This window comes from Peromyscus californicus, unplaced genomic scaffold (assembly GCF_007827085.1).
Source record: "Peromyscus californicus insignis strain IS unplaced genomic scaffold, ASM782708v3 Scaffold_3__1_contigs__length_106647218, whole genome shotgun sequence".
NCBI classification, from domain to species: domain Eukaryota; kingdom Metazoa; phylum Chordata; class Mammalia; order Rodentia; family Cricetidae; genus Peromyscus; species Peromyscus californicus.
In genome coordinates this window covers 34,052,114-34,076,539 of record NW_026294551.1, presented here as the reverse complement: position 1 = coordinate 34,076,539, position 24,426 = coordinate 34,052,114, and the positions used below count along the sequence as shown (strand labels likewise).

General features: G+C 47.6%; 1 protein-coding gene across 18 annotated transcripts in view; it reads right to left on the bottom strand.

Annotated features, from left to right (window-relative positions):
• Window positions 1–24,426, bottom strand: part of Msi2 (musashi RNA binding protein 2) — a 366,225-nt gene that overhangs the window by 220,476 nt on the left and 121,323 nt on the right. For 17 of the 18 annotated variants that reach the window (XM_052757213.1, XM_052757205.1, XM_052757208.1 and 14 more), the window contains exon 6: window positions 21,885–21,977. In XM_052757213.1, coding sequence (XP_052613173.1) covers window positions 21,885–21,977 — 93 coding nt within the window. Of the gene's footprint in view, window positions 1–21,884; window positions 21,978–22,176; window positions 22,270–24,426 lie in introns of those variants that run through there. The other variant, XM_052757218.1, reaches the window with a different exon arrangement.

Genomic DNA, 24,426 nt, shown 5'->3' with positions numbered 1-24,426 from the left:
CAGGATGCCAAATGCTGTCGGATGTGAGGGACACGAAGCTCTGCCGCCCTGGGAAGGCTTGAGCAAACCCATGGCTTGCAAACCGTAACAACTGTGAAATCATTTCCTGAATTCTGCCCTCTCTCCTGCAGGACCAGATCTTGCTGGACACCAAATCCACCCCAGAAAGAAGCTTGAGCCCTAGGTGAAGAGGGGAGTGGTACCCCCCAAAATCCACATGGCAGATCAGGTGTCCATTCCTAGGCACAGCCTCCAACAAACCCCAGAGGGTCTGAAAGCCAAGTACTTCTGCTTGGTTCTCAGCTAGGGTGCCACCAAGGATGGGGAAACCTGTTATCAGGTGCGAAGGTCGGAGGCAGCTGAGAAGGGACAAGTGTCAGGGGACCATCAACCTCTCACCCACTCTGCAGGACACACTTCCACCTACTACCGGCACTGCCAGACACCACCCTAAGCTTCCATCTCTGGGGCATATGCAGGTCTGGAGCTCAAGGATGCATCACTATTTCTCAAGCAGGGGCCTGGGGGTGGCAGCCTGGTGGTAGTGCTTAGTAAATGCAAGGCCCTGGGTATACCATCCCAGCACCAAAGGAAGAAGAAACCCTAAGCCTAACAGTCGTAAAACTCTATACCACTCAGACAGAGTCCAAGAAGTCAGGAGGTAGCTCTGGCTCCTAACTTCAAAGAGTCTCAAAGGATCCTCAGAAGGAGAAGGAAGGAAAGGCGTGACCCACACATTGGAATCCCCTCTCTGAGCCAGGTAGACTCCTCTTAATAGCCCCAAAGCAGAGAGAATGGCCGACCTCCACCCTATTAAGGTAACAAATACAGAAGTCAGCTCGAGGGCACAGGGCCACTGGGTGGAAGGACTTGTCTAACTTGGTTGTCCACGGCACACAGTCTACCTGGGAGCCAAGGACGACAGCTCTTCTGTGCTATTTTTCCCTTCGTCCTCGCTCTCAGCGGTTTAAGACAAGGCGGCGGTCACTACACAGGGTTCTTTCTCTTCCTGAATAATGAGCTCTAAGAACACCCTGGAGAGTTCAGGGTTCACACTGCCCCCGAAGGGTTTCTAAGAACTGGCCCTCCACAACCAGCTGGAACATCACAACGCTTGCCCCTGCAGGAGATGTATATAATAAAAATTGAATGCTGTAGCATGAACTTCATACATACTTGTCCTCTTGGTTTATTCATCAGAAATAATTATCTGAGCTTGCTTTCACAAGAGCACATATTTTATAGGGTACATTAAAATTTAATGGATTTTTAATACTATTGTAACTACTGCAAGAGAGAAAGTGGAAAAGACTGCACCGCGTCTTTGTTCATTTTGGCGGTTTGGCTTCAGGACCTACCACTAAGTTAGAGCTAATTCGGTGGGCAAGGGCAGGCAAGCACAGCCTAAAAGGAACGCTGATGTCACCCTTGGGGTAGATGTGAAAATCCTACAGTTGATTTCTAGCCTGGGGGAACTGTGCCAACACAGAGGAATCAAGAAAGACAAGACACCCCCACATGGCAAACCCTGCCTTGACCTTGGGCAACTAAGGGATCCTGACCATTCACAAAAGGGAGCTAGCACCAGGGACTGAGACAGGTAAGATAGACACGTCAACCACGGGAAATCACCTGGTGGGGTCACAGCCAACAGAATACAAATCTAAGGCTGGGGAAAATCTGGAAGGCACAGAATAAACAATGAGTTGATGGTGTTCCACGTCACACAACAAATTCTCAATGAGAAGATATGGTCCAGGTTACAAACCTAGCTTAAGTCTACGACAAAGAGGCTGTCATTCAAAAACCTGCTGGGTTTCAAGTTTCGTGTGTTCAGTCACTAGTGAAAACAATTGTCTCTTGTGAGCCACCCCAGGTTTTTATTTTGTAGTAGATCACAAGGCTGAAGCTTGCTGTGGTGGTGCATGCCTGTGTTCCCAGCACTTAAGAGGTATAGGAAAGAAAATGTTCAAGGCCAAAACTGGCTATGTAGCAAGACCATAATGTGGTCTACATGAGATTCTATCATAGTAATAATAAAACACTGCTATAAGAACTTCTTTCTCTCAATGGGATACAAGCTCACATATGTGAATTGCTTACAGTATAGTATCCTGTCCAGAGACCAGGATGAGGTGGTGCTGTGGGACGTCTTTCTGTATGCTGTGAATATGTGTTGCTATAATTGGTTAATAAAGAAGCTGCTCTGGCCTATGGCGAGTCAGGTTACAGCCAGGCAGGAAATCCAAGAGGGAGACAGGAAGAAGAAAGGCAGAGGCGGAGGAGACACCAGCTGCCACCAAAGGAGCAGTAAGATGCCAGCAGACTGGTAATGCCACGACCACGTGGCAAAACACAGACTAATAGAAATGGATTAATTTATAAGAGCTAGCTAGCAAGAAGCCTGCCATAGGCCATACAATTGGTAATTAATATAAGCCCCTGAATGATTATATTTATAAGTGGCTGCGGGACCACAGGGCTGGGTGGAACCAGAGAAAACTCCAGCTACAAAGAGGACCTCCTGGTCTCTTGTGAGTAGCTCCTATACAAGTGACCAGAACCATTGGCCAAGGCCTCCTGAGGTGTCACCAGAATTGGAGAACAATAATCAATTTCTGGCCAAGAAAAGAAGCATGTGGTACCCTAACACCAATAAGATGTCCACAGCTAAAGCTGACTCATCCTCTCCTAAATGCACTACCAAAAATACCACCTTGCCAAAATTACATTTCCTAATCTTTGAAAAGTAATATCCAAATTAAAATGGGGAGGAGGGTGTAAATGTTAAATGATGACTGTGATTTATCTCTCAATGCCACATCTTGCCTGAGCAGATTTTTCCATGACATCAGTGTGGGCCACAAGCAAGATTAGCAATGACAATGACGACCAGGGAATGAGATGGGTTTGGAGCTCATTAGCCCAGAATTGAGATCATCTTCTGCCTCTTGGCAGGAGCTCCGAAGCACTGAGCACGCACCTTCCTGCTCTGAGCTTCACTTACCTCAGTTGTGACGATGGGTCCAAGAACGCCTACCTTGAAGGGGTGCCGTGAGAATTGTATATTTATAGATCAATACGAGCAATCAGCTAAGTACCCAGCACATAGAAGAGATGCGATCAAACACTGCTGTTACTGAGCTAGAGGTGTAGCGCAGTGGTAGAGCACCTGCCTGGCATATTCAGAACCCTGGGCTTAACAGCATCACAGAAGGAAAAAGGAAAAAGAAAGCTGACGTTTTAAGAATCTGCTATGGGCTGTGGTGACGGCTTAGGTAGCAAGATGCTTGCCTCATACGCAGAAGGACCCGATTCCCAGTCCCCATATAAGAAACTGAGCGCAGTGGCACATGTCTCTAGCCCTAGCTCCTAAGAGGCAGACACAGGAGGATCCCAGGAGACCTGCCACTCAGCTGAATCAGCAAGTTCCAGGTTCAGTGAGAGGCCTTGTTTCAAAAACTGAGGTGGAGAAAGATAGAGGAGGACCTGACTTTGATCTCTAGTCTCCATGTGCACACATATGCCCATGCACATACACCAACACATACAAATGCATATGGTAGATACATTGAGTAAAGGGGAAAATGAGGAATACATTTAATATTGACCACTGGCCTTCACACATGTGCACGTGATCAGATACATGCATACATACACAAAAGAAAATGCCTGGTATGTATCATCACTGCATAGAGTTTTGAATGGGTTGGTTGCTTCTTTCCCTTTTCCATAAATAGAGCTATGCACTGGTCTTCTACGTGCCATTTCCCCAAACTGTGATATTGTTGCTTAGCTCATTTCAGTATGCATTTTATAACTTTTGGGGGAGAAAGGGAAGAGCAACAAGAGTCAATGGAAAAGAAGAGAAGGGAGGAAGGCCAACACCAGTCTGGAAAGTTCTGTGGATCTGGACCTGTCTCTTAACACTTCTCCAATCTCCTCACTGTCCTGGACATGCAGCCAAGCCTCCCCCAAGATCCATGTCCACTCCCTACACACACACACACACACACACACACACACACACACACACACACTAACTACGACTGAGGTAGTAAGTCGATGTACTCACATGACCTCCCCATGTCAACATCAGTTTCAATGGAGGGCACAGGACTGTCACAGGGCCATTAAGTGAGGACATTAAAAGCGTTGATGTAGCTAAAACACATTAACCTGTGGGGGAAGGCAGGCTATAAGCTGCGGCTCCACCGACATCATAAAAAGTAAAGAGGCCTTCGTAATGGAACTGATATTACAGCCACTGATATAAATTATACCTCGGAACAGGGGAGAAGGGGGTGGGATGTAAAAATGGAACAAGTTCAAACTTCTTTTATTGTAATAGTCTCCAGTTGAGCATAATCACCAAAGCTATAGTGCGATACGATTGCCAAAACTAGACAAACATCTGTGAGATGGATTCATCTCAGAGGGGAGGCCAACAGCTTGTTATCATTAAAGCGGCGATGCTCGCTCCGCAACTGAACTGCAGGCCGCCTTGTTACTGTGCTTGCGGAGGCAATTGTACCAGATGTTGGCAACCACCTTCAGATAGATGGCAGGCACCTGCTGCTGGGGAAATTAAGCTCCTCGTTGGCCTCCCTGATTTGGGGAGTTGGGGGGCAGGAGTGACCCTTGGACATGCCTCATGATGAGTACTAATTACATAGGACCAAGAGATGGGATCAGCTTCCCAGACAGGAGTGTTTCCCTCTGCCCCACTCGGCTCCTCATGAGAAGATCCAAGAAGGTGGAGATGTTCAGAAGGACTCCAATTCGGGCTGGAGACGAGCAAGTGCAGTGTGTGATCGACTCCCTCAGCAGGTTGCTCCTGGTAACGGTCTCTGAGACTTCAAGAGCTCCTAAATTTGAAACATGGCTATGGACATTAATCATCATTAAAAGCCAAACAGGCAATTTTCAAACCATGTCATGCTGACTCAGATGGAGACAAAGGCTTGGCGATGGGGGAGAGCATGGACAAGAGAGATAAATATACCCATGCCACCACAGACAAATAAAAATCATGAGAGCCCGTAATTCATTCTCAGAGCATCCTCCAAACATCAGCCAGTAGTTATTTGACAGATATGAGTCACTCCCCAGTCAGTGCAGCCGACCCAGGCCTACTTGGCTGAGGGTAAACTCAAAGAAAGTTACCAATAAGGATGCAACCAGAGGTCCTGGGTCCTGGAGAGGCACCCTGCCTCCTCTGCTGAGGACGGCAGTCCACAGTGTTTCAAGGACCAACAGATGGCTCCATCCTGGAGGACTGGCACTCTGCTGACAAGGTCAAGTCAATTTTGCTCTTGTAAAAATGTGCTGCCCAGGCCCCTCAGAGAGCCATGGGGTTAACTCTGAGCATAGAGAGGCTCTCCTTCCTTCCTCTCAGGTGGTCAGAGCTGAGCCTGGGTACCCTGCACTTAATACAAGGACACCAGGTGGCTGACAGCTGATCTCAGAGATGGCTGGGACTACATAGGAAGGACACAGGGTGTCCAGATAGATGGGGCAAGCCTACAGTGAATCCCTGGAACCTCTGTCCTGTATTGTCTTGTCTTATCCAAGGGCCTTGAATATACAAACCCTCCACTAAATGGCCCTAGTCACAGCCAAAGAAATTAAATGGCTTGCTACCAATTATTGAAAGTTTAACAGACACATTAAGTTCTAAGTTTTCTACCCTCCACTAGAAGCCCAAAAGGAGCTTACTCTAATATTTAGCCACCAAGTAAAATGAAGCAAGCCTCTTTAGCCTGTAATTAAAGTTGTTTCGTGTTCCTAACCAATCAGAACTGCTCGGTTTAAAAACAGAAAGAGATAGGCGATGGGGGTGGGGTGGGGAGGGCGTCCAAGTTCCCAGCATAGTAATGACAAAGTTTCAGAGGAATACTTACCGGAGAATACAGAAATCAAGGCATCAATTTAATTTCACACTCTACCTGCCTTGGACTAATTTGTGTAAATTACATTTCATACGAAGAACTTCGGTCCACGTGACCACAATGGAGAAATAAGCAGCTTGCATCAAATCGAGTTTTTTTCAGGTATAAATATATCGCTCTTTTTAGTGTGTGTTTAGCTGAATTCAGCTCAGGCTTTAGGCAACTATCAGCAAATGTTGGCTTCTACATTCTCATGGCCCATCAAGTCAGTATCATTGGTTTTTGGGTTTTTTTGTTTGTTAGTAGTTTGTTTTTTTTTGTTTTGTTTTGTTTTTTTTTTTGGTTTTTCGAGACAGGGTTTCTCTATGTAGCTTTGCGCCTCTCCTGGAACTCACTTGGTAGCCCAGGCTGGCCTCGAACTCACAGAGATCCGCCTGGCTCTGCCTCCCGAGTGCTGGGATTAAAGGCGTGCGCCACCACCGCCCGGCGTTTGTTAGTAGTTTTAAAAAGCAGGGGTAGGAGGCAGAAACGAATCCATGTGGATCTTTCTTCCCCTCGTCTTCTTTTAGGAAAATGTTTATAAACAAATTCTCAGCTCATGAGTGTGAGTTAGCAGAGTCAAGGAGCCATTGCGTGAAGCTTCATGAAGCTTCCATTCGGGCCTGACGAGTTCAGGAATGCAGCTGGAGAAATAGTGTGTGACCGAACAAGACTGCATTATGTGTTCATGGGTACAGTCCTCTAGTTGGTGACTACCACAGACATCCAGAGCGGGTGCTTAACAACAATACCTTAGACCATGCCAGAGAAGCAGCCAGGCCCCAGACCATTGCTCCTTGCGCACTATAACATGGTTGGCAAGGGCTGCCACGTGCCCTCCTCTAGACAATCCATGTATTTGTGGCTAATCTAGAAGATTTTTCCAAACAGACTGGAAAAGGGGCCTCCACTGCTGACATTATAAGGCCTATTATTTCAAATGAGCATGCCCATGCTTCCCAAGTAAGTTTACAACTGACTCTTATGATATTGGGATATAAATCATTAGTTTGAGACTCGAGGTGGAGACCGAGGGATGTGTCTTACAGCTACAGTCCAAATGCAGCCTGCTGCCTGGTGTTTGTAAATAAAAACTGGAACCCAGCCATGCACGTTCATTTATATACTGTCTGTGGCTGCTTTGTGCACAACATCAGAACCCAGTGACCGAACTGGAGACTGAATGGTCTATGGAATCGAAAGTGTGTACTGTATGGCCCTTTCCAGGTGAAGTCTGCCAACCCTGGTTCAAGAGCAGGGTGCTCAGAATTCAAATACCAGTAAGAAACGAGCGGAGGACTAGACAACTGAATGTACCTGATGCTTATGAAGACAACGGCTGCTGTGGGATGTTCTGTATGGCAAATGTGTTGCTCTGATTAGTTGGTAAATAAATCACTGATTGGCCCGTGACCACGCAGGAAGTATAGGCGGGACAAGGAGGAGAATAAAGCTGGGAAGTGGGAGGCTGAGTCAGAGACACTGCCAGCCGCCACGATGACAAACAGCATGTGAAGATGCCGGTAAGCCACGAGCCATGTGGCAAGGTATAGATTAATGGAAATGGATTAATTTAAGCTGTAAGAACAGTTAGCAAGAAGCCTGCCACGGCCATACAGTTTGTAACCAATATAAGTCTCTGTGTTTACTTGGTCAGGTCTGAGTGGCTGTGGGACAGCCAGGTGAGAGAGATTTGCCCTGACCCTGGGCCAGGCAGGAAAACTCTAGCTACAAATGGCATTTTTTGTTGTTGCTGCTTTAAGGGGCAAGGGGTGGGTAGACTCAATGCATTTAATTTTCAAGACTTATACAGGCTTTCCTTTACTTCAACTGTCACTCAGATGTCAAGGTGCATCTGAGGAGTCAGCTTTGGCCATTTCATTCTCTTGGGCGGCCCAATCACTTCATGAGCAGATTCCATGGGAGAGGCATGTAGGAAGCCATGGGACTGAATTGCAATGTTCCCTGTGGTTCTCTTCCATTAAAGAGACGGTTCCCAGTGCCCAACTCTGGGGTCAAATAATCAAGTGATGTCGGCAAATCACCTCTGGTGAGGGTGAGGCTAAGGTGACAGTAGATGTTCATATCTGGGCTGCCCCCTGCACCCCTCTCCAGCTGGCGACAAAGCAAGACATTATCTCAAGCCCACTGAATGGGCAATCATGATTTGGGTCTTCCTGAAGTGGGTACACACAGGACTGCTTATCCAGGGGTGCACAAAGCGAGTCACCTCTGGGCTTCTCCCTGCCTTCTGTGTCCATACTGATCCTCCATGGATCCAGAACAAAAGCCTGCCAAGCACTTCTTCCTAGGCCCATGTTCAGGCTGGTGCCAAATGAAGGAGAACACAGCCCAGCTTTCGCAGGCCCTGGACAGATGAGACGGCAGGAATGAAGGACAGGCGGCTCCTCTTGCCGTCTCCAAACTGCAGTTCACTTTCCGGTGCTCCAATCCTGGAGTGCATGTTTCCCCAGAGACAAGCAAGTTTGCCCTGCTGGGCTCTCAAGCCCAATATGGTACTCATCTCCTGAGACATGGTGACTGAGTGCATGGATGAGAGTTCAAGTACAACCACGCCAGGGTCTTCTGACCACAGCTGATGGACACCTCCCTCCTCCTCCAGCCCTTTCCATGGTCTCCAGGACCCTGAGAGCCTCCTGCCAGAAACCACCCCACCAAGTCAAAGGTCTCCCTCCGCACATGCCTGAGACTGGCAGCTTCACCTAGCAGAAGGGGTTAAGTAGAATCCACAAAGCGCCCGAGGAGTAACTCTGAGAGAAGCTATCCAGGGCATGATGGGTACTGAAGTCGACTCAGACACAGCCTCATCAAGAAGGGATGCTGCGGACAGCCAGCCATGGAAAAAAGCCCAGTCTGAAGAAAGAGCCGCTTCTCTCAGAGTAGGCCCGTTGGAATCAACTGGAATGGAGTTACAGCAGCAGCTTTCTGAGCAGAGGGGAGAATAACTGTTTCAGGGTCTCTTGTGCCTCTTCCATGAGGGGTGGGGACCCCCCTCTAGCTGCGCTGGGGACCTCTAGCCTTACAAAGTTGCTTACTTTGAACAGATTTCTCAACACAAACCAACCAACTGCACACACACGCCCCCACTCCCAACCAATCCCTGCGTCTAAGCAAAGCTGCAGCTGTCAGCCTATGTGAGGACTTGGGGGAATCACTAAGACGATGGTGGCTTTCCACAGAAACTTGGCATTTATCAAAGTGCAAGCATTATCTTCTCAACAGAAGCTGACAATTTGTCCCGTTCCTCCCTCGAGAGAATCCAGCGCGCTCACATTTGCTTCCCCTGCATGCTGTTTCTCTACTACAACATTTCTTTGCCTGGAAAGAAAATATTGTGACTCCTTGCCATATTCACTTCATTAGCATAAGAGGAGAAAAAGCCAAATCCTCCCTGCTCACCCACCCACCCAGTAGCTCCAGCTGGGTTAAATCTAGCAGTATCTAAGATGCTGAATTTGTCAGAAGGCTGCCTGAGGAGGTGCTAGGGAGGCAGGGCACTGGAGTCACTACGAAACTAGTCCCTTAGAAACTTGGCAGAAGGAAGAGATCTATGCAGACGAAAGCAGGGTGCTTATAAGGGGAGGCAGACTTGGTGGGGAGTCAGTCATTGGCAGCAGGGTCCTGCAAAGGCAGCTTTGCTGGTAGAAGGCTTCCTTACCATGCACAAAGCCTTGGGTTCCACCTCCAGCACCTCATAAAACTAAGTGTGATGACTCATGCCGGTAGTCCCAGCCCTCAGGAGGTAGGGGCAGGAGGATCAGAAGGACAAGGTCATCCTCAACCACACAGGAGGTTCAAGGCCATACTGTGCAACCTGAGACTTTATGGGAAGGGAGAAAGGGAGGGAGGAGCCAGATGGAGAAGCAGAGAAGGTAAGAGGAGGCCATCACTGGATGCCTAGGTACCAGACCCTGACTAAACTTGTCTCTAGTCACGCTTATAAAACGTATTGACTTTGTTTTCTGTGGATGAGTGTTTTGCCTGCATGTGTCTGTGCGGTATGTGCATGCAGAGCCTGCAGGATCCAGAAGAAGGCATGAGACGCCCCAGGAACTAGAGTCCCAGGCAGTTGTGAGCTGCCACACGAGCACTGGGAAAAGAACCAGAGTCCTCTGGAAGAACAACCAGTGCTCTTAACCACTGAGCCATCTCTCCAGCCCCAACTCTATTCACTCTTACAAACCCTGTAAATGAAAATGTAGGCCCACTTAACTAGACAGGAAGTTCGGCTCAGGACAGTTAAATCGATACATCTATGTTCAAGCTTAGGTCAACTGAATTCCAAAGTCCCAACCATTCAATATTATCCCACGTCATCTAAACAAAGCCTGAGAGTTCGCCCTCAGTAACAGTGGTGCTCCTTCATTCTTTCAAGGGGAAGATGTCCCACCAACACATCCTCCCTTGCGCCAACTGGATTTCAGAATGACAGAAATGTTTGTGTTTGGGCCTAACGTAATTGTACCATTTGCATTCCCAAACCTGGCTGACCACCATTCAGTCAGTCTCAGGGAGAAGCCCCAACTACCACCTAGTGTCCAACCCTGGAGGATGCATACACCTATGAGCCTGGCCAAGTCAAGGCTTTCTACTGTCTCCTGAAAAATCAGGAAGGCCACCTGAGAAGTCCTGCCACTTGAAAGAGCTAGGCTCTTCCTTAGACCAAAGACAGCAAGAAAAGCAGAGGAGAGGGACTACAGAGACGTCAGGGTTAGCCTCCGAGCATGCCTTCCATCTCTGGAAAAGTCCTGTGTGGACCCTCTGTGGCAAGACCCGCTCTGGAAGGGCCTTGCTGCCCTGCCCACGGTGCCCAAATACTATCTTAGTTCCACAGAGCCTTGGCTACGGCCTGATACTCTCATTTACACTGATCTGCAAGAGAATATCAGGATCCCACGAAAAGTGCCCCAGCTAAAGCTGAATAATATACTCCCTTAAAGCCCAGTTAAAAAAAAAAAAGCAATCCGAATTTCACCACTTGAAGCTCCTTCCTAATGACTGTCACAGCTCTGCCCTCTAATCAGAGACCTCATCCAATCATTCCTTGACTATTTACCAAGCACCTGGCCAGGCCAGTCCTGAGGCTCCCCACCAGTAAACTGCCTGGGCCCCAGCTTACTGGAATGCGAAGGCTCATGGAGGCAAAGAGCGGACATTGGGCTTACAGGTAAATAATCCAAGACCGCCCTCTTCACAGACCCGGTCTGGATTTTCCCCAGCCCTGCCTGGTTTGTTTCTTCCTGACACAATTTGAAATTCATTTTATTATTTGCTTGCTAGTTTAGAGTTTGTCCTTGTCCATCTGTACCTCACGCGAACAGGCTACAAGGAAGCAGGGTTGGTGTCTGTCTGATTTACTCCTGGGACAGTGGCTCCCAGCTCAGTGCCTGGTCCCCAGAACATCCTTGAGATCCATGGCATGGCACAATCAAGAGCGAACCGTGCGCAAGGCCACAGGCGCAGCGCTTTCTGGGCCTAATGAGGAGGAATGGCTATTTTTCCTGCACTAAGTGGTCCCATGATGTGGATGGAGCTTTGAAGATCTAAGGCTCTTTGTCGTTATAGGGTTTTCTCCCCCCTGCTTTACACTGAGTTTATTAACATCTTCCCATCCCTTAATATTTGCTGTAAATTCAAAGGAGGCCGGAAAACCAAACTTATGAGAATCATATGTACAGGAAAAGGAAAGAAAACTTAGTGAGGATGTGAAAAGCTCTCCCATGAGGCAAAATAAATGCAGTAAACACATTAGTGGATCAATATATTTAAATGTGTTTTAATAAACATCAGCTAAGTATTCCTGGGACAATTTCCAGATAATATTCTTTACTCCCCAAAAGGCTTCATCATTCAGAAAAGTTAAAAGAGTTTATCCACAGGGTCCAACTACAAAAATTCCTCTTTGGCCCTGGACAATCCTGTGTTCTCCAGAGGCAGAGCAACCTGAAGGTCTTCCACAAGCTGGAATCACAGAGGTGGCTAGACTGAACTCGGGGTACAACTGGAATCACAGAGGTGGCTGGACTGAACTCGGGGTACAACTGGAATCACAGAGGTGGCTGGACTGAACTCGGGGTACATCTCATCAAAATGATACAACCTCATCTTTATGTCGTGAGGATCTGGAGAGAACTTTTTCAGTTTGTGTTGTTCCCAGGTTGGTGAAAGACCTGAGTTACGATCTTTTGTTTCCGCCAGGATGCTAATAACTCCAGATGCAGTTGTTCATTTAATTCTCATGGTCATCTTACGTGTAATAGGCAAACATTACGTGTGTGTGTGTGTGTGTGTGATGTACCGTCCTTATCCTGGTTTGCAGGTAAAGAAACAGAGGCAGAGGAGTGAAAGGACTCCCTAGTAAGTAGATGAGTTGGGTTTGAATCAGAGAAGTGAAAAAACAAACAAATAAATAAAACCTTCTACGAACCAGGCAACATCCTAAGCTTGTGTGCTGGCAAGCTACAGCCTGCTGTATAATCAGGCTGCCTCCTGGTTTCTGTAAATAAAGTTTTATTGAGACAAAGCCACCAACATTTATTTCCATATTGTGTTTATCTCTTGTCTGATAGAGTGACAGAGCTGAATGGTTTTAGAAGACCATGTGAGGTATAAAACTATAACAAATTACCTGGAGATTTTTTGAAAAATGTAACCAACCCCAGAGTTTCATTCTCAAGGTCAAGGAATGAAAAGGCAGTCCCCCTTGTAACCAGAAAGGTAGGCAGACATGGCCAGGAGCTATTTTCAAGCAAACAGAAGACTGTATTTTTCGACAAGAATCACACACTTGTGGACTTCTGTGCCGTAATAGTTATTCTATATAACAAGTGTTAACAAACAGTCATTAAGTAACAGTTACCAGGCCTAGCTAGCATGTAGATGAGTTGTAGAGCGCTGGCCCAGCATGCCCAAGTTCCTGGGTTCAAACACCAGCAACACATAGAACCAGATGTGGTGGTATGTACCTAAAAAGCCCACCATTTAAGAAGCAGCGGCAGAAGGATCAGAAGTTTGAGGTTATTATTGACTACACACAGGGTTTGGGGCCAGCCTGGGCTAAAGTCCTTGTCTAAAGAGATGTGTGTGTGTGTGTGTGTGTGTGTGTGTGTGTGTGTGTGTGTGTGTAGGTGTTTACTGGTAACCTCCAGGAAGATGCCGGGTGGCTGGTCAGGCACCCATCCTTCACCATGAGCATCTCACATGAAGCAAGAACCCAGGGCTTCAACTAGAAGAGTTAAAGGTAGACACAGAAGGAATCCCTGAATCCGAACAGTGACGGCAGCTAAGTTGGGACAGCTACATGGTTGATAATTCTTCCGTCTTTCACTACTCCACGGGAAAAGGGGGGTTGGGTGTTTTTTTAAAGAGACAAATATGAAAAAAAAAAAAAAGGTCTCATGCCTTAGAAGGCTTACAGCATGTCCTCTCCCTGCGGCCTTTGATGCCTTTCTGACAGTCCAGAACAAAGTGGGAACCCAGTCAGAAAGCCTGTCTCTGATCATTCCACGTTCTCGTTTATTTTTCCTTAACTGAAAAGCACCATAAGTGGTTTCTTTGAATGCTAACACTAACACGCTATAAGCAAGTCAGAAAATATTCACCTCTGCCTCCAATTATAAAAGGCCGATAGCGACCTCAACAACCAAGAATCTCTCACTGTAAGAAACCCACTTGCAGGAACGGCATCTTCTAGAGCAGACCACCTAAAAACCACTTCCTGTAAACAAACCACTCTGCTGGGCTTTTAAATCTAATTAAATCCTCACTTTGCTCTTTAACTACAAGAAGCTCACTCTTCACTGAGTGAGGGCAGATGTTTTTATTATTATTATTATTATTTATTTTCAATAGTCACAGAAATAATCCCCAAGTAGGAGTCAATCAGGAGCCCAAAGGCAGGCTACCCTCCAAACCACCATTACCAATTTTCCTGCCTCCCCCATAGCACTTTCTCATTTAACAATTTCTTGTGCTAACTGCCCCCCCACCCCAGTTGCTGGAATAAATCATGAGGGTAAAATGTAAACAGGTGTGAATGAGCGTTTCAGGACACAGAGGAAGGAGTATTTAAATCTGCCTGGTCATGGGGATCAAACCTGACCGGCCTTTCCAGGGCATAAAGTAGTCAGTCGGGCTAAGACTCCACTTCCCCTTACTAGTACAGTTACAGCTGGTCACTCTACCTTTACCTGGCCCGACCAGGAACCTGTCAGTCACAGCATCAGGATGGTTGGCCTGCTGTATGCTGCCTCCTGCCCTCTTTTCCGCTCTTCCATCCGCCTCACCCACTCCAGCTGCAACAAGTAATCTAGCGCCCTCCACAGCCACAGACCCTCCATCCGGATCCTTCCACCGCAGAAACACAAAGAAGAAAGCCCTGACACCCAGGTGGCAGAGAGTATGTGACCTTAAAGCAAAGCAGATCCCGCTTTGCCATTAGCTCGACACCAAGAAAGATGGCACGAAGTGACAGGGAAATGGAAAACAGCAGAAGACAAACTCAATCTCCTCTTTATTTTATGCAAAGTTTCCCTGGTGCTTAGTAATGCCTGCTTTCCTCCACCGTTTAATCTCTGCTTCCATTTCATTCTTAGAGGGCCGTGATTATTCTAATTCAGCATTTGGATGACTTCATTTCCGCTCAAGTACACCCAGGTCAACTTGGATAGAAAAGAAAGAGGAGGAGAAGAAAAATAATCAGCTAAAAGCTATTAAATATCAGCCGTGAGCCTCGTGATTGGTTTTAGAGGCAGTGGTGAGGTTGGCAAGAGTCAGAAATGCAATGCTTCTGCCTCTTCCTGCTTATTAACGCTTTTCCCGGGTCTTTTCTCTACTGTGGCTTCGAATGTAAATAAAGCACCGACTGGCAGCCCACTTACGGCTAATTCAAAGATATCGGAGTCTCCAAATAGGGAGCTGTAAAAACTTACGGGGCAGAAAACTCGAAAAACCGGGCCATTCTACACAGACCGTTTCTGTGAGGACAAAGGAAGGGGGGGGGAAAGGAGAAGAGAGAGCAAGGAAAAAGAAAAGCATACGTGACCCATGTAATGGGGCGCCCTCTTGATGCGGTGGGGGCGGGGCAGGATCTCCATATCAATGCTCACTCCACAGAACAATCGAGTTGGATGTCTATGCCAAGTCTAAATGAACTGTGTTTTCTCTCCCTGAAGAACCACCCCTTGCCCCCACTGGCACAAGCCTGGGCCATGGTTTCTGGTGCATTTTCAGTTCCCACTGAAAACCATCTCGGGAGAGAAAGCTTTCCTTTCTTATGCTAACAACTCCATTGTAAGTGACCTCTTCAGAGGCCTCCAGGAGGACTCTGAGAAGGTGAGCCCCCTGGAAGTACTTCATGTTCCCTCCCTTCCCCACCACAGGCCTCATTAACTCCTTTGCTCCCAAGAGCTCCTGGGCCCTGCCTTCTTTCAAATTAAGTAAAGCTAAACCGTGTTGGGACAGAGAGTGAAAGAGCCATAGATGAAGCCTTGTTCCTTTACCTAGTATGCAAATGAACATGCCATTTGATTAACATAATCTCAAAGTTTTTCCCAGCTTGCAACCCAGAAGGCATCGGGATATTTTTCTATTTGTATATTTTAAAACACTGTTAACAGTGCAATAATAATGTCTGATGCCTTTTGCCTAGCAGCTGGCTATATTTTGTACACTAAGAGGGAAATGGGAAGCTTTCCTGGAAATCTACTGTCTATTTTAGGAATTCTTGTTTGAAGCAAAAACATGAAGATTTAGGAGAATCGAGGCTAGGGAGCTGAATCTATTTCTAACTCCACTGGTCATAACAGAAACAGAGTTGGGAGGCTGAAGTGAACAGGAAAACACAAAATTTTGGAGCACCAGGATGATTTACAGGCCAGCACAAGGACCTTGTTAACTGGTGGTCACGCAGTCTGCCCTGGGGCCTAAAAGGTGCCTATGGGAAATGAGTCAGCTCTCTGCTGTCCCCTATGGAGGACCTTCCCCATGTCCCCTTCTCCGAGGAGGTGCTTCTGAAGTGAGGAACAACACACACCAGACAGACAATGGAAGTAACATGGAGACAGGGTTGGCTTTGCAAGGGGTTACCACAGGACGAAAACGTAAACCTACAATTCCACCATGGCCGGCCAGTGAGGGAAGGAACGAACCTCCCTGACCCTACTTGCAAGTGAAGACACTTTCAGGAACACTCCAGACTCTGGAGAGGCCAAGCAGGTGACTGATGAAGTCCCACCTTCCAGGCAGCCCACGTTCGCAAACCCCTTCAGAAGATGAAGGCCCTGTGAGAGCATCACACAGCCACAAAGGACACACACAGATGTTTGTTTTCTAGGCTCCTGAGAGAATCAAGCACCGTTCAGAGCTGTTTATCTGTACCACACATTTGGAGGTGATAAAAATCTACCCCAGGATCACAGTCCACTTCCAGTAACTTGCCTCCTTATTTCTCACAAATCTCTTGCTTTTTCGAATTTCAAAGGCTTTATACCATTTTTTTTCCTTCTGGGTAACATTCTCTTCACACTTTCTGTAGCAAAAGAAATCTGAATGGTGGTCACAGACACACCTCCATACCCCTACCTACAGCCTGGGGCTAGAAAGCAGCAGGCACCGGGTTTACACTCTCAACATATGTACCCTCCAACCCCCACATCCGCGGGATAAATGAGGAGACCCCTATATGAAAAAGTCAGTTCATTCTGCTTTCCAGTTGTTTTCCCCCATAAGGCTTTCAGACGCCACTCTCTGGAGCCATGGCTAACTTTCTCAGCCCTTCACACAGCTCAGCTCTAGCAAGGAGAGCACAAAGAACCCTCTACCTCCTTCCCAGAGAGCTCTCTTCCCTGGGACCTGAGGAGCCATCATTTCCCAAACCCTGTCCTTCTTTGATGCCCCCACCACCACCATTGAGCAGCGGGCCCAGGAAGGGGTTAAAGCCCTCCTATCAAACCACAGCTCAGGCCCTGGCCCAGAAGGGACATGGGAACCGGGGCAGCGGGTGATAAAGGCCGGATTGTAGCAGCCCACTGGATTGGAAATGACTTGGAGGCCTAATGAAACAGAACTTTGGCAGTAAAACAGAATGAAAGGAGTGAGACAATAAACGGCAAGACAAAGAAAGGGTGCAGAGTCGGTTGAGCTTAGCAAAATAAGCTCACTTTGTTGCTGGGAAAAGCCAAAGCCGATTAGGATAAACCAATGACTAAGCATAAGTCTTCCAAACTAATTACACAGCTCGCCATGTGAAGTATAATTGGAAGCCTCCATGGCTCTCACTGGACTCCTGTAAAGTAAGCATCACCTAGCGAGCAGAACTGGGCACTGGAGCTGCCCTGGCATCATTGGAGCAGCTAGGAAGTGGGAAACTTTCTAGTCTATCCAGGACAAGGCAGAGGGGTCATTCTGCTTCCAATCCTCTTTGATCCCAAATCCCTTGCAAGAATGTAAGAGAGTGGAACTTGAGGAGGGGGACAAAGAGGAGTGGAGAGAGGAAGAGGAGGAGGAGGAGGAGGAGGAGGAGGAGGAGGAGGAGGAGGAGGAAAAACCTATGTGTAGGGAGTGTTTCCCCAGGCCAGGGCACCTTGGTTAAGAGATGAGCTCTTTGGGGTGGCTCTGCTCTGGCATATCAGAGCATCAGTCATCTGCCAGGTTTTGGAATGGTCTATATACATCATTCCTGTATGTATGAAATCATGAACACAGATAATGTTCACCGAATAACCAAGGCAGTTAAATAAATTACTGGACATCAGCGTTTCTGACAAATGAATAAACCGTGCTCTCTGTGCGTGCTGTCTGCTGCCTGCCAGGGGAGAGGCAGGGTTCTATCAAGAGTGTGGAGGCTAGCTTATGCCACAAGTGCCCACCCAGGCTTCACCCAGCCTGGGCTGTGTGATCTTAGACAACTTCTTTTTCATCACCCACATAATGGAGATGCCATGTGTCTCACTTGACACCCTTGAAAGCACATTTTAAAATGCATTAAAAGCTTAGCACCAAAACATGTACCTGTAAAACAGAAACATCAACACACAGTAAAACTATCTTAAGATTAAGATCCGAACGTCCTGAGTTTCAATCATGTAGACCCAGTGCCTGGAAAAGGAAGACTGAAAGTAACTTACTCAGTTTTCCTGGTTCTTACTCATACGACGAAGATTCCAGATTATAAATAGTGCCCTTTTCCAAATAAAGACTGTAGTCTCAAATCAAGATGCACTGTCCCTGAATCACGAAGCCCAGAAATAAACTTTACTGTGTTGAAGATTGTTTTGCTTACTACATACCATGCTCACTACTGTGAGCAATGTATTCTTTTGTTAGTCTATAAATATACTGGGTTATAATCTATCTACTTACATCTAAACATTCTCTACAGGACTTTCACAGCTTAAAGACCAGCCTTAGGAATAATTCAGTTCAGGGGTCAACAAATCTGGTTCTCTGTTTGTTTTTATAAAGTTTTATTGGAACACAACCACAGCCATCTGTTTACATGCTGGCTGCAGATATTTTCACCCTACAATAGCAGAAGCTACAATAGAGACCATATGGGTTGCAAAGCAATTTACTAGCCTTTACAAATCTGTCAACAGCTTCCCTCTAAGGGAAACTGAGGCCAGAACCAAGGTCTGCCAAGGTGTTGCTGGAGGTCATCCCATAGTCAGGCCCAGCAAGGAAGCCTTAGAATACCTTCTACCTTGCCATTCTCCATGGAAGGCACCAGAAACAGCCACCTAGTGGGGAAGGACAGCCATCTAAGTTTGCTGAGTCCCATGCTTCATTTCATGACCACATTTTAATATAAACAAGTATCGGCATTTTTAATGGGGGGGGGGGGGGCATCTTCTGAGAGGAAAATGGGAAAAAGCAAAAAGGGTTGCTAAGCCTCCATTCTGAGCTATTTAAAGCTCTGTGTGTGTCATTCTGCACCCACTCCACTCACAGCAATGACATATTTAAACTCCCCTTAGCTCAGCCCCTTGACAGCAGCAGTCCCGTCCGTGTGGACTGCCACCTGAAATAAACAGCTGGAGCAGCTGCCACCTCAGGCAAGACAGGAAAAGGGAGAGGACAGCAAATGACGGTGAGTGAAACCTAAAACGTGGCGCACCCTGCATGGAGGCTGAGGTGAAAGTGCAGACACGGAAGCAGAGAAGCAGCAGGGTGTGCACTCTGGCTCAAACTTAAATCCCTATGGTCTCTACCGTCCTCGAAATCGAGGAGGCTCCAGGACATCTTTCTTCTCAGTGCAGACAGAAGGTGGGGGTGCCCAAGTCTGGGGCACTCTCCTGTGCATACTGCAGAGACACCAAGTCTTCCTCTCCTAGCAGCACTCAAATACGATCTCCCAGGGAAAAACTGAACAAGATAACAGAAAGGAATGGCTTGACCTGGTATTTGACAGTGAGCAGTATTCCTCTGAGGCAGCAAACTTATACCTCACTAATTTGCTTCAAGATAGCTCCAAACAACCTCACACAGGCATATATGTGCATGTGCATGCTGTGAGGATGCTTCATGTGGCAGTCTCCACAACCCCTGGCGTGTGTACACACACACACACACACACACACACACACACACACACACACACACACACACACCAGAATACACTTTAACAAAGGGTAAGTCAATGTGTCAATTTACCCACTTCCTTTTGCAACAGCTGGTTTTTACTCATGGTCCCCAAGGCCTACGAGAAGACTCTCCCTACTTTGATCATTCTGGATTCAAATGAACAATACCAGAATCCAGAGAGGCGGTGAACCCTGCCCAAGGGGCCACTAGACTCCAACAACCGACAAATAAGCTCTTCGGAAGGCAAGCCCAGATAAGACTCAGAGCACATGTATGAAAGGAGCTACTAGCTGGTGAGTAGAGTGTTACAGGTTTTGATACATTCCAAAGCCTCCTTCGTCCTTTAATAAAACACTCCCTAAGTTTATGCATCCTGACAGAATCCACAAAGATTACTGCACAATTAACTGGGCAGCATCCAACCCAGCAAGTGCCATGTTGGGGAAGATGGTCTGTGACTGCTGCCGAGACAAAGGGGCAAGTGTTCTCAAGGCGGTGCTGGAAGCCACCGTGGGCAAGGCCGAAGCTTGCTGACACTCTGAGTCACGACTGTAAGTGCTCAGGAGGAACAACTAAAGGAAGGAAGGAAGGAAGGAAGGAAGGAAGGAAGGAAGGAAGGAAGGAAGGAAGGAAGAGGGAGAGATCCGAGAGGAAAGAAAGCCGAGTTGGGGATGTGCAGAGATGCGCCGTCTGCGTCAAGTATGAGCCTGTCTGGAACAGAGTAACAGCTCATCCAGGCAGCAGCAACCTCCCTGACACCTGCAAATGGGCCTAGGAGATTCCAAGGCAGGTTGTGGCTCGAAAAAGAAATCCCGCCTCGTGTTTGCAAACACCACCCCTGGACTCAATTTGAAGGCGGAAAGAAAGCAAAGAGCCCCCACCCCCCAGAGTATGGTGCAAGAAGGACTTGTCTCATTTAATTACTTCCAATCCTTCTCCCGAGGCAGGGCGGGGCCAAGGATGGCTACTTCCCCTAGTGTCATAAACTGCTCTTGCAAAGAGAAGCCCTGTAACTCCAATGGCCATCAGCACACTTTGCTTTCCCTGTGAACTACCCAGAAGGAGTCAGCCCCCAGACCGGACGTTCAGAAGGACTATGAGGAAGGCCTCTTTCAAAACCCACCTGGGTGGGAAATTCCATGCCATGCCAAATGCACAGCTGAACTGGAAGATACTGTTTTCTCTTCATTGTGTGGTCTCCCATCCATGCAGAAGTTGATTAATACAAGAGATGGCGGGGGGGGGGGGGGGGGGGGTATCTTCAATTCAAAGCTAAATAAAGGTCATGGCCCTCATCTCAGGCAGTGGCTCATGAAGAGACACAAATGGTGACTGAGTCATGGCTGTCCACTGCCCTGGGCAAGCGAGCAAAAGCACAGAACCTTCAGGCCAACTAGTGGGTGGCAGTGCCCTTGTCTTGGACTGTGGCAAATAGGACAGCCATCGTGGGAGTAAATGAATGATAAAAGCTTTGAGTGGGCACGGCACCTTCCCAGGATACCACAGAGCTCTGCCACGTCAGCCTGTCAGCAGAGAAGGCATAGAACTATGATGGAAGGAGCTGGTCCCCTGCTTGGGCTCCCGTAACAACACCCACAATTACTCAAAGAAGCAGGAAGTGAAGGGCCAGCTCAGCCATTCACCTGTCAACCTCCTTAGAGCTATGGCTTCTGTGGGAGCTAGAGAAAGAGGACCACATAAAGGCCAGCCCAGGGCAGCATGACATCTGGGGAGATGGCCACCTTCAGGAAGAACCCACTCATACGCCTCTTTCACCAACTAGAAAGCAGCTGACAAAGCCAACACCCACAGATGTTAATCTCATATGTCTATTTAACCCCCCACACACACCTTCTCCTCACCCTCCATTTCCTGACTGAGGACTCCTAGCCCTAACAGCATACCTCAGGATGTCATTTTGCTTGTCTCGTGGGCATTCAGATCAGAATGATGACGGGTACAGCCAACATCTTTCCTAAGTCTCCTTGGGCACTTAACAGGGGGAACATTCTGCGGCCAAGGGCCCCAGACATCCTCATTTCTGAATGTCATCTCCCAGAAATACAAGGTGTATGGAATCCCAGAACTGGCTCACAGGGCTTTACCTCTCACAGCTTCTGTGGGCGCCTGTGCCCTGTGAGTCACAACCCCACATCCCTTCCCAGTCCTGGCTCCATGCGGCTGGCAAATGACAGCCAAACAGTACTGAAAGGCCACTCTGTGTGTTCCTGCAGGCGCACAAGGTTCCACGCCAACCAAAGCCAGACTCTCCCATTGCAGCGTCCACAGTTTCATGTAAATGGCAACAGGGAAGTTCAAGGACGACTACTGTCCATCCGGGGCAGCACTTACCTTGCCAAACTGCTCGAAATACTGCTTCACATCTTCCACAACAGTGTTCGCAGACAATCCTCCTACAAATATTTTCTTTGTTCTTGTGACCATCTGCAAGGGATGACAAGAGGAGGGCACAGGTTAACCGGGTTATCAGAAGCAGTGTTTGGTAAGACACTTCAACAAGCCTTGCTCCAATATTCTTCCAGGAAGGCGGTTTGGATCCTGGGCTAGCATCATGGACCAGACCATTAGATAGTTAAGGATGCTGGAGTCAGCTATTCCGAATTATCTTAGGCATTCAGCCTACCAGAGCAGACTGGAACTTCTTGACAGCAGAGGGGGCCCCTAGGACCTCTGTGGCCACAAAACATGGCTTCATTAGCATATCGAGAAAAATCCCACAGCAGGCTATTTTAAAATCAAAGAGACACAAACAAAACACAGCTAGATGCATAAAGACGATGCTCAGATAGTAGCCAAAACCTTGTCAATTAAGACCGCACGCCCAAGACGATATGGGCAGCACAACTGCTCTTGATGGGTTTTTTAAAGAAGTTGGATGGGTGGGGAAAGGGGGCGGGACCGGCAAGAGTTGTGGGAGGGGGTATGAACATGATCAAAGCATGTTGCACAGAGTTCTCAAGGAACTAATAAACTGGTTTTTAATTGAATACATAAGGACGAGGGATAGCTCTTGCTTAAAATGCTCAAGGCCTTGGCTCAATCCCCCTTACTTAAAAAAACAACTGTACAGACAATCCAAAGGAGGTACGTGCTTCCGAGGCTCAGCTGTTCTCAAGCTGGCCTAGGCCTGCAGCTAAGACAGGTGCTGACTTCGCACTCAGGGACCACCCTGAACTCTGCCCTGAGCACCTTCAACGCCCTCTGGACTGCCTGCAGTTCAACTTGATCAACCCTACGCCAGCCCCACTAACCTCCAGGTTTCCACACCTCTGTTCTCACAGGACTTTCTCCCTGGAATGCCTCTCTACTCCCAGACCTTCCCCATGGCGAGCTGCAACCATCTTCCAAGTTTCCATGGCCTTCATCTAACTCCCAAATATCCATGTGCTATCCCAGCCAGCCTGACGCTAATCTCACCTCCTCTGAAGTCACCTGACACTGCGTCCATACACAGCTTATACACACACACACACACACACACACACACACACACACACACACACACACCCCTCTGATTCATGCTAAATCACTTTCTCCTTCAAATGTCCAGGCTCTGACTCTGTAGGACTTCTACAACACCAACAATGGGGCTAGGCAAACGGAAGCTAACACTGAACTCCAATGCGTGCAAAAATAAGCAAATATGGCCCATGTTCTAGAATCCGAGCAGCTCCAAAGGAAGGGGAAAAGGAAGCCATGTCACACAAACTGCTTAGGGCAAGGACCAAAAGTCCTATAAGAGGAATAAACAATCGAGGAGAAGACTGAATTTGGAAAATGTCTTAGTAGGGGTCTTGATGTCAAAATTGAAAACTGAAAGGCAGGTACACAACTCTGAGCCCAGCACTCAGGAGGGCAGAGTTTGAGACGGTCGGGATCCTGTTTCGAAAGGAAAAAATAAAATAAAATAATTGAAGATAAAAATCTAACAAAGAGTAAGAAAATTCAGTAGGCACCAAGTTTTTTTATTATTATTATTTTAAGTCATCTATGCTATTACTGCTGGATGTAGGATACAGGACGGGTACCACACCTTACTGGATAGCGATCACACCAGGACTCTTAAAATATTTGGAAAGTGAATGAATGAACCGACACACCCACAGCACATCACCCGGTTGTCATGTTGCACATCCAGGGCACACTGCTGACACGTTTGAGTAGAAAAGATACCAGGAACCCAACTCCACTGTTTCATTACATGTAACTCTAGATAGGACTCACTCTCCTGGATTTGGAGTCTCTCCTCTACTCCACAAGGTACTGTGCCAGGTCCACAAAGTCCCCTCTGCCACCCATGCCACCCAAGCCTCATGAGTCCGAGACTGGGTTGGATGAGTCAGAAAGAGACATCCAGACTTTAGGAAGCTTAGGCTTTAGTAGGCAGCTCTCAGTGGGCACACGAGCCACGTGGCCAATGGCTGATCCTAAACCAGAGCACATGAAGGGCTTTCTGCACTACTTCAAGTGGATACTGTGAGCCTGCCAGCTGCTTCCTCCTGTTGCATGGGAGTCTAAAGCTGTGGTTTACTGGTTTTCTCTTCCCCATGGCGAAGGCTAAGGATGAGACGGCGAGGCACATGAGGACACTCTCGAAAAGATCCTGCCGGGATCCACAACACAGTGCCCACCTCCCAGGCTCCCTAGATGAGCTGGCAGCAACCTCTTCTTGCTCCTGACATTCCTCTCCCTTCTCACTTTCTGATAGACTAAGATCTCCTTGACGGTCAAACTCTATCAAAGCCCCATAAAGGTTCATCTTGCCTGTGAACTCGATTGGATGGAGAGAGTCGAAGACATCGGGAAAGTACACCTCTGAGTGTGTCTGTGAGAGCACTGTGAGTACCCACTGGCAGGTACTAACCAGCAACTA